The 15,375-nt window shown below is 37.1% G+C and overlaps 1 protein-coding gene across 12 annotated transcripts in view; it reads right to left on the bottom strand.

Annotated features, from left to right (window-relative positions):
• UNC80 (unc-80 homolog, NALCN channel complex subunit) overlaps positions 1-15,049 on the bottom strand; it is a 157,118-nt gene extending 142,069 nt beyond the window's left edge. For 9 of the 12 annotated variants that reach the window (XM_063429936.1, XM_063429937.1, XM_063429942.1 and 6 more), the window contains exons 1-10: positions 14,835-15,049; positions 12,757-12,805; positions 6,626-6,782; positions 6,241-6,536; positions 5,978-6,101; positions 4,726-4,799; positions 3,889-4,028; positions 3,270-3,531; positions 2,481-2,612; positions 592-808 (exon numbers count right to left, since the gene is read on the bottom strand). In XM_063429936.1, the coding sequence (XP_063286006.1) occupies positions 592-808; positions 2,481-2,612; positions 3,270-3,531; positions 3,889-4,028; positions 4,726-4,799; positions 5,978-6,101; positions 6,241-6,536; positions 6,626-6,782; positions 12,757-12,805; positions 14,835-14,926 (1,543 nt within the window). In that variant the 5' untranslated portion in view covers positions 14,927-15,049. The remainder of the gene's footprint in view (positions 1-591; positions 809-2,480; positions 2,613-3,269; positions 3,532-3,888; positions 4,029-4,725; positions 4,800-5,977; positions 6,102-6,240; positions 6,537-6,625; positions 6,783-12,756; positions 12,806-14,834) is intronic. The other 3 variants (XM_063429945.1, XM_063429946.1, XM_063429947.1) reach the window with 1 other exon arrangement.
• Between the last annotated feature and the right edge of the window lie 326 nt (positions 15,050-15,375).

The following is a 15,375-nucleotide window of genomic DNA, read 5'->3' as shown; positions in this document are numbered from 1 at the left end:
ATATATATTTTTTTGGTGGTAATTGTGCTCCTCGGTATTACAACACTAATTTCAATAATGGGTTTTCTTAAAACAGTCCCATTTAGTTTCATAATTATTATATATGTCTGCTCAAATTTATTCTCTATTATTACTATTCTATTCTGATCTGCTAATTATATGCAAAGATAAATGACTAAGAAGAAGTAAATATTTTTTCTATAATTATGGGGTGTAAAGAAACACATGTACTACCTTTTTTTCTTACATTGCACAGCAGAAAATGAATGTTTACTTATTCAAATAAATTTGAATATTTAGCATAGAGAGGCAATAAATGAAATCTTTATTCCAAATAATATAGCCCTATCTACAAAAGCTCGGAACTGTAATCACACAACACAGAATTAGCAATGTCCAAAACAAATCGGGACACACTAATGTGCCAGGCTAGATTTATTAAATGCATTAAATCTAATGATATCTACTATAACATGATGTAGGAAAATAAGCAATGACAATGGTATATAAAATAACAAGGGCAGGGTATAAAGAGAGTGGTTCAAAGCAATGAATACATGTTTCAGCATATCCGTAGTCTAAAAAACTCACCTAGTATTGTGGTCTGCCAACCCGCCTTTTCAATAGTGCGTCTGTCTTCTCCAATGCCGGAAAAACTCCCGAAGGAAAACGTGCTGCGAGTCGGGGATACATCCAAGTGGTCTTCGTGCAGTAGAAAAGGCACCCCTATTCTGCGCTGACGCTTTTTTCCCTGATGATGATATGGGATGGAACCTTTACGCTCCCTATCCTCCCGACGACTTTTAAACTAAAGATAGACAACCCATGGATTAGACAGATTGGAAACGGCTTTCATATGTGGAAAGCTGGCGAGTGAACTATAAGTCTCAGGAACTCTATGTCTGAGCAGAACTAAAACGTGTGTACAGAGAGCTTGTGCTAAGCAACCTATCTTCTCTACATTCTAACCTTTCTAGTGCTGGATTAAACATGTCCAACAGTTCAATATTCCATAGAACAAAATGAGACGCTCCTGACGGAGTAAGATGCTCCTTGGAGGGGGACATGCTTAAAGGGACACTATAGGCACCCTGACCACTTCGGCTCATCACCCTTAACCCTGTAATATAAAACATTGCAGTTTTAGAGAAACTGCAATGATTACATTGCAGGAATAAAACAGCCTCTAGAGGCTGTGTGGAAGAGTTTAACTCATTAACATGACGCTGAGGTCCTCGTGCTTTGAAAATCCCCATAAGAAAGATTTATTTATTCAATGCTTTCCTTTGGGGAAAGCCTAATGAGCACACATGGTGCTCACTGCGCTTGCACATTATGTTCCCCCATCTCCATAACATTGTGTAAAGAAGGAGACCAAGCCATAGCCAATGGACCTCAATGCTGGAATCAGGTAAGTGTTAAAGGGATTTTAATCCTTTCATGACAGCGGTGGAGGGTCATGGAGACAGAGGGACACTATAGTGTTAGGAATACAGTTTTGTATTCCTAACACATTGGTGTTCCTTTATTACTGGCAATCATGTAATGTGTGAGGATTACAGTAAGTGTTTTTGGATTGGTTGTGTTTATATATATTCTATATGTATTATATGTATATGTATATGTATTATCTAAATGTTGCAGACTGTGTGAGTTCCAGTTTGGAATGCCCTTTTAAAACATTATACACATTATTATGTATGTGATACACCTCAGGCTGATTAGAACAGTTAACACCCCTTCTTTGATAATTATTCTGTTTCACTGTGTATAATTGCGTACTTATACCTTGTTTTTATCAATATGTTAATCAATATGTAACCACCTTTAAAGAATCACTCAATGAAGTGTCTTGGTGCAGTGGTCCTTCAGTTTAACCCAGCAGCGTAAAGCATTGCAGCTTAGTAGATACAGTAATGCTTATATTGCAGGGTTAAATATGCCTCTAGTGGCTGTATACCTGACCGCCACTAGGGGCACTACCGATGTGAGAATAAAGTCAAACTTGGTTCTCACAGCTAAGCTCCAATAGGAGTGCAGCGCAGGCAGTGCACGCGCTTTTCATCCCAAATGAGAGGAGCATTGGATTGGACATTGAAAAGCTTGACATAACACAAGGCAGATTAATTGGCTGCAAAAAAGGTAATGAACACCCTTTATTCCAGTTTTTATTAAGTTTTAAGTGGGGGGAGGGGACTAAATCTCTGAATCTTAATAAAGAGCAGAAAACTATAGAATCTGGTATACAGTTTGTATTCCTAATGCTATAGTGTTGCTTTAACCAAGTTTACAGAAGATGTTGGAAGTGCTTGAATTGTCATATTGTTCCACACGGGTAATAATAACCCTTCACACGGGTAATAATAACCCTTCACACGGGTAATAATAACCCTTTCAGTATCTTCTTTCATAGTACACAGTCAATCTGAGTGTTTCATAAAGATTCTGTATAAGTTAATTGCCTAATAAAGTTTTGTCACCTTCTTGAAGATGTTGATCCCGATATCTGTGGAAAGGTCAGGAATTGCAGAACGTCGGAGGTTTGTCAATGAGACTTTGGCATAGGGTTCAGTCCCTAAGGATCTGTCCTCTTCATTACACTTAGTTAGATCCTTAACAAGGAAGACAAAAAAATGCTTTGATTATACTGAAATATATTTTAACATGTATAGCAAATAGCCCAGTGATATTACAATCCGAAATATAAAAATCAGAGAGTAGTTAATGGGAAGTTTTGGAACTGGATAGTCTAAGGTAAAAGTGAATTCCTTTAATGTTTTGTGTGGGTCCAACTCTCTTTAACCTGTTGATTTTACTGGACATTGTAAAACTATTTATCTACACCAGGATTTTTATATAAACGAAAGACATTAACAGGCAAATGGCACACATTTCAACGTACATAAATGCAGTTATACCGTTTGATTTGAAGAATAAACCGTCCAGTTTGATTTGAAGAATTATGTTTTCTCCCATTACTTAACATCCAATGGTAGCACTGCATTTATGATTTCACTGTTTGACAAACATGTCTTGCTTTTTACTGTAATCATCTGCCCAATGCATTGACTTATATTTACTACCTAACATTTAAGTTTTTCTGTCACAAATGATTAACATGTAATTCTACGGCATGCTTCAATAAAATAATATTGACAAATAAAAAGGGATTTGTGAATAAATATAGATATTAGACAAGGCAACAATGTGCAAAGGCAAAATAGGATTTGTCATAAGTAAAAATGGATATTAATTTGCATTTGTCTTACCTGGGTTTTGTGAGTGTTCACAAGAGAAGGGGCTGCTGCCACCATGGAGCTGCTACGTGGTCGAGGAAGTGGAGGTTCATCAGGTTCTGGAGATTTTTCTGGCTTCTCTTCTAACATGTGTCTGAGCCGGTGCAGGTAATACATGAGGGACCACTGAGTACCCTCCTCTGACCAGTGTGGCTGCAAAAGGCATCTTAGGACAGCCACATCAAAATAAGTGGCATAACGAGATTTTTGGCAAGGTGGGATTACCAAAGATGCTCTGAAAAATCAAAAGATGCATTAAAATGTTATCAAATTAATTGTAAGCCCTATCCTTAAATGGTTGGGTGCGTGGAGATTGGGCACACAATGCCACATAATGGTAAATGAAACTGTCTAGCTTTGCATTCATTTCATTTTATTATAGAGCAAGTAAGATATATATATATATTTTTTTTATCAGAAAATCCTCTTATGAGTTCATACCTAAAAAGGGGTAGAAAGGAACAGCAGAAAAAGCTTTTTTTTCCCCAAGTACTTTTTCTCAAAGTTTTCTCAAATCTTTAGTATTTAGGGCTGAAGATTGGGTAACCAGATCAGGTCAGTTGGTTTTAGAAGGACAATTCAAAGCTAGTACCTTGGAAAGATAGGACCTCTCTCGTGTGCTTGGGAGGTGGTACATCCATCAAAAGAGTTGGCCCTCTGACAGCTGGAAACAGTAGGTCGAGGGGAGATGGAGTCTAGCTGAGACACTTCTGACACAACATCAAAACCCTTCTTTTAAAAAAGCAACAACAAAAACATTGAGATAAAGAATACATAGTAGACGTGCATTTGTATTCTTTAGAATGACAAAATGAATGAAAATGTAAATTTTTTGTACTTTAATCAAGAACAGAATACAAAGCCACCAATAACAGAATGATCAATTGGATCACAGACTGAATTCATTGAGCAATTTAGTCATTCCCAAAAGCCAATACTGGTAGCAGTATGGTGAACAGGCATGAGAACGGAATCTGGCTTCTACTGCTCTGCAGACATTGGAGGCTTTACAGGAGACCCAGCATCCGGAGGGGGTCCGAATAAGAGGGCAAACCATGGTAAAGTTTTATATAACACAAGGGCTTGTAGCACCCAATTTAGTAATGCAGGAAGAACAAAAATGTTAATTTTTTAACACAAACACAATTCAGCATATTATTTTCCTTTTCTTCCTTTTTTCATAAACTTTAGAGATATTTAAATATATTATATTTAAGATATTTAAGATATTTAAAAAATTGATTCTTATATATGAGGATATGACAGTTAAAACTCACATATCACATATTTGTGAAGGGTGTGTGGGAGTAAGGTTATTTGTCATTGCTGTTAAGAAACATGAAAAAATGACTAGGGGAAAAGAGTTTAAAATCTAAAAAATGTGTATATGAAGTGTGACAAATATATATATATATATTGTGACAAGTACCTGTGTGGGTCTTACATCCACCTTGGGAGATTCCAGTACTTGATTTTGACTGTTACACGGTGAACTTCGTTTTGCTAAAAGATATAATGAATTTATAAGAAATATAAAAGCAGTAAATACTCTTCTTGTTTATTCTGTAGTATGGATCAGAGTAAAAAAGGTTTAATTATGTCTTATATTACTTTCACGAACCTACATTTTCTCTTTTATTTTTTATTCTCACTTTCTGGCTGACTGACTGTATCTCCGTGTTTGATAAAAAGTAGGGATGTGCATGGGCAAATAATTTGGTTCGGCACTTCCAAAATACGGGACTTCAGCAATTCGGGACTTGAGCAATTCATCACTACGGCCATTGGTTCGGTTCGGCACTTCCAAAATTCGGGACTTTGGCAACTGGGACTTTGGCAATTTGGCACTTCGGTTCGGTTTGGCACTTCCGAAATTCGTGAATTTGGCAATTAGGAACTTCGGGAATTTGGCACGTTGGGACTTTGGCACTTCCGGAATTCAGCAATTCCATAACCCTAACCCTACCGCTAACCCTACCCCTACCCCTACCCCAAACCCTAACCCTACCCCTAACCCTACCCCTTTCCCTACCCCTAACCCTACCCATAACCCTAACTCTACACCTACTAGGGTTAGGGGTAGGGGTAGGGTTAGGGTTGGGGTTAGGGCTTAGGTTATGGGTTTGGGTTAGGGGTAAGGTTAGGTTGGAGGCTGGGTTAGGGTTAGGGTTAGATTCCTGTCACAATTCCCTAAATTTTCCCTCCCTCTCCTGTTTTGCAACTTTTCAAAAATCCGAAGCACTTCTGCACTTCGAAAATTCTGCACTTCGGCAATTCGGCACTTCGGCAGTTCGGCAATTCGGCAATTCGGTTTGGTTCGGCACTTCCGAAATACGGCACTCCCGAAATTCAGCAATTTGACAATTCAGAAGCATCCGAATGTCTGAATTGCTGAAATTCGTCTGAATTTAAATTCGGACAGAAACAAATTGCACATGTCTAATAGAAAATCTGGAGAGTCGGTTTTCTGGCTCATCATTAATACGTATATATTATAATATCATCAAACACAAATTATTTGTAGTTTATAATGAATTAGATGTTTATAGAAAAGTCCCAAGTGGAGTATTAAACTGAAAAAAGTACATTAGGTTTAACTTAAAGTGTTGCCAGTAAATCACCCCTGTTCATTGGATGGTAGAGCGCGAGTTTCAAAGTCATCATACCTATACTTAAGCTACCTGTTATGATGTTGCGAATAGGTTTCACTAGTGCCGTGAACGCAGGAACTTCAGGATGTCTATGTTCCCACATTGGCTGCCAGATCACCAGCCCACTTGCCAAGCGAAAGGTCAGGTCTGATTCCTAGAGAAAAAGAAATTCAAATATAGTATTTGTAGAATACAAAATACAATGAACAAATAGCTTGATTTATCTAGTTCATCACTCAGTTATCTCAGAAGGACATCATGTTGACTTGCATTAGGAATAGATACATAGTTACCTTAATCCTGTGTACCAGAGGAGCAAACAAGAACACAAATAGTTCCACTGTTGCCATAGAGTTCTGTAAGAATATCCTTCGAGTGTTCTCATCCTCCTCATTGGTGTTACTGGGCCTAGACTGTCCTGGAGAAGCTTGATTTTCTTGATTGATAAAAGCACTACTGCCTCCACCCCAGCTGGAGCTCCGATCACTACCAAATCTATCATAGGTGCAATCTTGTGGAGCTTCCAGGAGCATCCAGTGAAGGGTATGAAGCAGTTTTGTTTCTGCAACACCTAATTTATCCTGATGTCCTATGTAGAAGATAAAACCCATATTGAAAAAAAAAATCAATCGGAGAAAAAATAAATGTTAGAAAAATAGAAGTGAAATAATAACCAACCTAGTTTGTTTCTGTTGGACAGAAGGGTGGCCGTACAGTGTAACACATGTGGGAGCGCAGCCTGGACCAGTTCCCAGCGGGAGATGCTCTGGATGGCTTCAGATAGTGCAGGAGAGAGGCCATGTAACTTGTTCTCAACCAGAACTCTCTCAAAAGACTAAGTAGAAAGGAGTGTAGTTCAACAAAATGCAGATGAAAACACACAAATACAAAATAAAGTACCAGGTCAAAAAACAGTTACATGAGAATCAAGTGACATAGCTAGATATGTATGCCATTAGACTTTGAATGATCTCTATTACATTTACAATAATTTCTGTGATATGTATACGTATATGTGCAATATGGTTTTGCATGCATGCTTACAAAAGCAACAATATTACTTTCAGTATTTTCAGGGTTAATTATTAAAGTCAGAATGGCTCCATACTGTATGGGGCAAAGCCATCTGCTTCTGTATAGGGCCACTGGTCAAATACTCAGAATTTTTATAATTCACTTGCCATATATATATATTTTAAATATATATAATAAATGGAGAGATCTTGAGGAAGACCTGAAGAGGTCGAAACGTCGATCGGACATATGTAAACTTTTTCTACACATTAAATAATATAGAATTTTTTGTAAAGACCGAAGAGTGCATCTCCTTCTCTCCATTTATTATATACCCAGCGTGGAATTGCACCAGGGCATACTAGTGACATAATTTGAAAGGGTGAGTGCCATTACACTTGTATAAATGTTGATATATATATATATATATATGTATATATATATATATATATCTGTACAGTAGGACAATGTAACAGAGTAGGTGAAGAGGAAGAAGGACAAGAGGTGAGACAGAATTAGACAGCTCTCTGCAGAGGAATTACTATGTTTTATGAACAGCCAGAAACTGTCCCTGTGTTGCAAAGCTGTTGTTTCCCCATTTAGGTAGCTCCTATTTCTTTTACCTATTTGACTATCTGACTTAACAGTGTCAGTGGGCATTTCCTTGTCATCAACATATCTGGGGATTTAACCCCAACCCAACTTCTGTTTTTGGTAGACCATTTTCATCTCTTAAATTGCACCTGCCATGCCATCCTTGTGCTGTCCTTGTCGGTCCTTCCTGGCTTAGTCAAAGCTTGCCTACCTCTACCTAGTCATGTGCCTTACTTTTTTTTACTAAACTTCTGTTTTTTATGTTAGTCCTTTTTGTTTATATCTACAGATTCCCTTCAGAGGGTTCTACTCTTTCTCCTCTTTCTTGATATTTTACAGTAACAGTGAGACAGTAAGTTAGAAGCATCTTTTTCTAGCGATCTCAGAAATGACACAGTTGAATTGTTGCTATTTTGGATGTTGCCAATAAAAGGATACCTCTTGAAATTATAAAGTGTGCTGGGCATTTTTTTTTCCGAAGTCTGTATAGGTGTAGATTAGAACCTTCATATCAAACTGAAAACCCACTGCTCAGTGCCTATGGCTTTAGACTGCACAGTGATGCAGTGATGTTCTTCTGCAGACTTCTGCATCTGCAGAAAGCAGTGTCCATCTTAGAGTGTGCAGAATCAAAAAGTAAGTTGCACAAACACCATACATTCTTTTAATAAGATTTACAAGCGATTTCTGCATTATAACAAACTGACATAGTCAATGAGGGGTTAACTAAGCATCCTCCTAGATACATCCTTTAAATGCATGCTCCTTTCTGGATTATCTTTTATGTACCTGCTCCTTATTATTTGTTTAGTATCTCATGCAAATGTACATTGTATGCGTGGTATTCAGTGCTTTATCTGCACCCACTACTATCCTTTTACAAGTCTTTCATTCTTCTCCCCAGTTATTTTTTTTATAGAATGGAGCCATGTTCTCTAGTTTTCCATAGAATATAGCTATGTTCTCTAGTTTTTCATAGAATAGAGCTATGTTGTCTAGTTTTTCATAGAATAGAGCCATGTTCTCTAGTTTTCCGAAGAATAGAGCTATGTTCTCTAATTTTTCTATAGAAGAGAGCTATGTTCTCTAGTTTTCCATAGAACAGAGCTATGTTCTCTACTTTTTCATAGAATAGAGCCATGTATGCTGTCTAGTTTTCAATAGAGTAGAGCCATGTTCTCTGGTTTTCCATAGAATAGAGCTATGTTCTCTAGTTTTTCATAGAATAGAGCTATGTTGTCTAGTTTTTAATAGAATAGAGCTATGTTCTCTATTTTTTTCCATAGAGTAGAGCCATGTTCTCTGGTTTTCCATAGAATAGAGCTATGTTCTCTAATTATCCCATAAAATAGAGCAATGTTCTTTAATTATCTCATAGAATAGAGCCATGTTCTCTGGTTTTTCCATACAATAGAGCCATGTTTTCTAGTTTTTCCACAGAATAGAGCCATGTTCTCTAGTTTCCATAGAATAGAGCTATGTTCTATAGTTTCCATAGAATAGAGCTATGTTCTCTAGTTTTTCATAGAATTGAGCAATGTTCTATAGCTTTTCCATAGAATAGAGCCATGTTCTCTAGTTTTCTATAGAATGGAACCGTGTTCTTTAGTTTTTCATAGAATAGAGCCATGTTCTCTAGTTTTCCATAGAATATAGCTATGTTCTCTAGTTTTTAATAGAATAGAGCTATGTTCTCTATTTTTTTCTATAGAAGAGAGCCATGTTCTCTGGTTTTCCATAGAATAGAGCTATGTTCTCTAATTATCCCATAAAATAGAGCCATGTTCTCTAATTATCTCATAGAATAGAGCCATGTTCTCTGTTTTTTCCATACAATAGAGCCATGTTTTCTAGTTTTTCCACAGAATAGAGCCATGTTCTCTAGTTTTTCCACAGAATAGAGCCATGTTCTCTAGTTTCCATAGAATAGAGCTATGTTCTCTAGTTTTTCATATACTTGAGCAATGTTCTATAGCTTTTCCATAGAATAGAGCCATGTTCTCTAGTTTTCTATAGAATGGAACCGTGTTCTTTCGTTTTTCATAGAATAGAGCTATATTCTCTAATTTTTTCATAGAATGGAACTGTGTTCTCTAGTTTTCCATAGAATAGAGTCATGTTCTCTAATTTTACATAGAATAGAGCTATGTTCTCTAATTATTCCATAAAATAAAGCCATGTCCTCTAGTTTTCCATAGAATAGAGCTATGTTCTCTAATTATTCCATAGAATAGAGCTATGTTCTCTAATTATATCATAGAATAGAGTCATGTTCTCTAGTTTTTCCATACAATAGAGCTATGTTCTCTAGTTTTGCATAGAATGGAGCCATGTCCTGTAGTATTTCCATTGAATGGAGACATGTTCTTTCCTTTTTCCGTAGAATAGAGCCACGTTTTCTAGTTTTTGATAGAATAGAGCCATGCTCTCTAGTTTTTCCATAGAATGGAGCCATGTACCCTAGTGTTTCAATAGAATGGAGCCATGTTCTCTAGTTTTTCTATAGAAAAGAGCAGGAGTAGGCAACCTTCAGCACCACAGATGTGGGTGACTACATCTCCCTTTATGCTTTGCCAGCACTATGTCTGTAAGAGCATTATGGGAGATGTAGTACACAAGATCTGGAGGACCAAAGGTTGCCTACCCCTGGAATAAAGCCATGTTATCTTGTTTTCCATCAAATAGAGCCATATTCTCTAGTTTTTCCATAGAATGGAACCGTGTTCTCTAGTTTTCCATAGAATAGAGCCATGTGTTCTAGTTTTCCATAGACTAGAGTGTTGTTATCTAATTATTCCATAGAATAGAGTCATGTTCTCAAGTTTTTCCATAGAATAGAGCCGTGTTCTCTAATTAGCCCATAGAATAGAGCTATGTTATCTAGTTTTCCCTATTGAATAGAGCCATGTCCTCTAGTATTTCCATTGCATGGAGACATGTTCTTTCCTTTTTCCATAGAATAGAGCAATGTTTTCTAGTTTTCGATAGAATAGAGCCATGTTCTCTAGTTTTTCCACAGAATGGAGCCAGGTTCCATAGTGTTTTCATAAAATCGAGCCATGTTCTCTAGTTTTTCCATAGAATACAGCAGGGGTAGGCAACCTTTGGCACCCCAGATGTTGTGGACTATATTTCCCTTTATGCTTTGCCAACACTATGTCTGTAAGAGCATTATGGGAGATGTAGTACACAACATCTGGACTGCCGAAGGTTGCCTACCCCTGCAATAGAGCCATGTTATCTAGTTTTCCATTGAAAAGAGCCATATTCTCTAGTTTTTCCATAGAATAGAACCGTGTTCTCTAGTTTTCCACAGAATAGAGCTATGTTCTGTAGTTTTTCATAGAATAGAGCCATGTTTTCTAGTTTTTCCATATAATAGAGCCATGATCTGTTGTTTTTCCATACAATAGAGCCATGTTGTCTAGTTTTCCATAGAATAGAGCTATGTTCTCATTTTTGTCCATAGAATAGAGCCATGTTCTAATATTTTTCCATAGAATAGAGCCATGTTCTCTGGTTTTTCCATAGAATAGAGCCATGATTTCTAATTTTTTTTTTCCATAGAATAGAGCTATGTTCTCTAATTATCCCATAAAATAGAGCCATGTTCTCTAATTATCTCACTGAATAGAGCCATGTTCTCTAGTTTTTCCATGCAATAGAGCCATGTTTTCTAGTTTTCTATAGAATGGAACCGTGTTCTTTAGTTTTTCATAGAATAGAGCCATATTCTCTAGTTTTTTCATAGAATGGAGCCATGTTCCCTAGTATTTCCATAGAATGGAGCCATGTTTTCTAGTTTTCTATAGAATGGAACCGTGTTCTTTAGTTTTTCATAGAATAGAGCCATGTTCTCTAGTTTTTTCATAGAATGGAGCCATGTTCTCTAGTTTTTTCATAGAATGGAGCCATGTTCCCTAGTATTTCCATAGAATGGAGCCATATTCTCTAGTATTTCCATTGAATGGAGTCATGTTTTTGCTTTTTCCATAGAATAGAGACATGTTCTCTAGTTTTTCCATAGAATAGAGCTTTGTTCTCTAGTTTTTCCATAGAATAGAACCATGTTCTCTAGTATTTCCATAGAACAGAGTAATGTTCTCTAGTTTTTCTATAGAGTGGAGCCATGTTCTGTAGTTTTTCCATAGAATAGAGCCATGTTCTCTAGTTTCTCCTCCTTCCTTATAAAAGTAATTTATTGTCTATAATATGTGATCATTGACTTTGTAGCAACTGTATTAAAGGTAGAGAGTCAAGAAAACGCTCGTTCAAAATACCTTTCTATTTTCTGGAATGTTTGGGGTGGGGGGGGGGGGGATACACTTACTGGCCACTTTGGGGTTATTTATAATCTTTTCTTTTTTTCTTTGTATTAATGTTTTTGATGTTAACAGAGGCAGATGATTACCTATTCAGTTTTTTTACAGCAATTTTACCATTATTGTGGCGTATACAGCAGTAATATGGTTTACTACATTTTTAAATAGGAACAAGTTGTCCTTTTATTTTTATTTTTTCAAGCAGTAGCTTGCAAATTAGGTAAAATGAAGTAAAATCCAGGCATAGGAACAGTAGGGGTAGGGGATAAAGCAGTGCTGTGATATGGATGGAAGTCAACATTTAAATATAAATGAAGAAGAGTTAAACATCTAGCATCATGCCCAAATTAGACACAAATATTAGAGTAGAAGACCAGTATATCTTGAATAGAAGGAGGTATCTAAGGCTCCATGAAAACCCAACATTGATGCCTTTAGAAAAAAAAAAAGAAATAAACACCCCCGGAACAGCACACATATGTGAATAGGCTACATTGTAAAGACAAGATAGCTACAGCAGCCCTAACCACACCAATTTCTTCAATAGCATTTACTGAATCAGATTTCCATCTGGCAAATTAAAATTCATTATTTGATCACATACTGTTTCCTGTTTACTTTATAAAACATTACAAAGCTTTAAACAGATGGAAAAAGGACAGTCAGTACGGAAGGGGGAGTTAGATTGTGAGAAAGATGCATTGTAGGAAATATGACATATTCAATAAATAAGCATCAGAGTCTTTTAAACAAAATTGGTACAGACGTTACATATACTGTATTTACGAACAGGTTTATTCCTAAACAAATGCTTCTGTTTTCAGGGTTTTTCTATACAATGTTGTTCAGTAATGGATTAAATAAATATAAAGTGCATACCACACAGGAAGCTTCATATTGCTTGCCAAGCTTTGGTCTCAAAAACGCACTGCCAAAACAAACAAAAAACATCTGTGTTAATTACTGGGTCATACATGAAGACACACTCTAACACATTGCTTCAACTGATCATATAACCATTGTCACTGCAGCAAATTCTTCACAAGTTACCATTTATCATTGTGAAATCGTTCGGGGAAATAGATATGGACAATCAAGTTAACTCACAGAAATTCATTAGTGCCAGCAGAGTTAGGGTTAAATGATAACTGAAGTTTGATGACTAGGTCGTTACCGTAATACCATGTCTGATATTTTCACTAGATTGAGGTTTCATTGCTGATGTGGTTACGTGTGATTAGATCAGATATATTTATTACTCAGCATACAAAGATAAAATGAAGATGTGCGTGCTTTTAATTCCAAATGCTATCTGTATGCATACCATGGGCTGATACGTGTTAGCTAAATGAGGACTACAGTGAGTCATTGACTAAGATGGATGAATGAAACTATGGGGAATTAGAACTCTTGGCATTGAAATAGGAGAGTGCAGAATAAATAAGAAGAGGAATTGGGAAATATGTAGTTCAGCTTATTGCAAAAAACTGTGTACTCAGGGATAACACATACCATCTAAGCTTAAAGGTCAGAATAGATTTGCAGGTTCTTCAGGGCATCAAATCAAGGCATCAAGGCAAGTTCACCAGATATTAATCAGCAGATATTAATATTATTATTATTTATATAGAGCCAACAAATTCTGCAGCGCTGTACAATGGGATATGAACAGGGATATTTACCAAAGTGAGAATTCAAAGCAAAGAAATTCACTTTGACTTTTCACTTACAAGAATAGCCACAAATGATATTCATACCACCTTAATAACCACTAATAAGAAAAAGATTAAAGTACAGTATCCTGCTCAGGAAAATATTTGTGCAAAATTAAAGAAAAATCAGGTCAATAACCTCAAGATTCCTATAATTAATTGTCTTTCAAGCAATGGCAAGCAGAGATTAACTGTTCAATTACACATTTCAATGACATAGACATAAATAATTCACAGACATTTAAATGGTTTATGGTCTTAAGCATATAAGGCATGACTTAGACACGTTACAGTTAGGAGACAGGCGTTTAACACAAGACACATGAAAACCTTCAAATACATTAAATGATTTTGATAAAGTTGAACAAACATTTTCAATCAATCAAAGTAAAATAAATCTGAAATTACATTATGGTCAGAGCAGAGGTTTTATATTCTGTCACACTGTATCTGTAACATCATTCATAACATTGATTCTAAGGAGAGATGCTGAGATAGTGTTTAAACAGTGATGGATGCTACACAATCATGCACAAACATGGTTAGGGATGAAACATGTGTCTGTCTTATTAAGCATTACACTGAAAGGAAGAGGAGGAGGCTGCTTTAATTAAATAAAATAAGACGTCCCTTGGGTTGGTAGGCTGGGGGTAGCAAAGCTTGCAGGCTAGAATATGTAAATGCAAATTCATTTAACTCATGGTGTAGGTTTTCCTATTTAGATTTGATTTTTCATTATCTGCCAGGGGAAGTGATGCAGATGTGAGTGGTTGCCCTGGAGATGATGAAGGTAATATTAGGAATGTGTACACTGATACCCAATATTAATGTATTCAAGAAAATCATGTTGGGTGAGGGAGAGATGTGCTGGTCAGAAACATCTGCTGTGATTTTAAAAAAATGCAATTTTGTTAGTGGTAATGACAGGGAGCAAGCTCAGATCATGATATTATTTCCACTCAAGTGAATCCGAATGTTCAGACCAGGTATGTGGGGGGGATGGATACATGTATCACATACAGACATCACCAGGATTCTATAGGTGACAGTGAAGACAATGTTTCTGCTGGGATGATGCCTGATGATTCTTTGGATGTGAGAGGGGGTGGGGACTGATGGGAATTTTTGGATCAGCTGCTGAGGAATATGATAAATCAGATAAAGTGATTGTCAGGAAATGGACATGGAAATGACAGAAGGGGGGAGTTAAAATTGGGGGGCTAGCTGTCCCCCCTCTGCCTGCACCTTGTTTGTCTCCATAGGAAGATCTGTATGGGAAGGGGGATCCCTCGGTGCCTTTCTTGTTCCGGGCCCTCTGAGCTCTTCCTCTTCACCATCTCGGCAGTTATGAGCCTTCTGCCCCTGCTTTGCTCCCCGCAGTCCTGGAGAAGCCCCCCCAGCTGGCCGCAGCCCCTGCTCTCAGCTCTCCCAGCTCCCGGGAAGATGTCCGCTCCTGTTATGTTCTCATTTCAGCACCACCCCGTGCGGACAGCGCCCTGACACCAGCGGCCGAAGATGGAACTGCAATTCTAAACTGGATCCAGCAGGTGCTGTCATTGAACTTATCAGATTGCCATTTATACTGTACGAAGCGAGAAGGAGATGAGAGTCTTTGGAGTGTATTTACTTAACAGCGAATTGTAGTGAACGGAAAACAAACTGTAAATGTGACACTAATGTGTTTGATTGCATGCTCCTTCACCAAAAGTCAATCATGTTTTGTTAAAATTAAATCTTTGCTTTGTGTACCTGTTGTACAGCACTGCCTAATATTATGATACTAAAT

Source organism: Pelobates fuscus, chromosome 8 (genome assembly GCF_036172605.1).
Source record: "Pelobates fuscus isolate aPelFus1 chromosome 8, aPelFus1.pri, whole genome shotgun sequence".
Taxonomy (NCBI): Eukaryota; Metazoa; Chordata; class Amphibia; order Anura; family Pelobatidae; genus Pelobates; species Pelobates fuscus.
The sequence above is the reverse complement of the archived record's forward strand: the minus strand, read 5'-3'. Positions and strand labels throughout refer to the sequence as shown.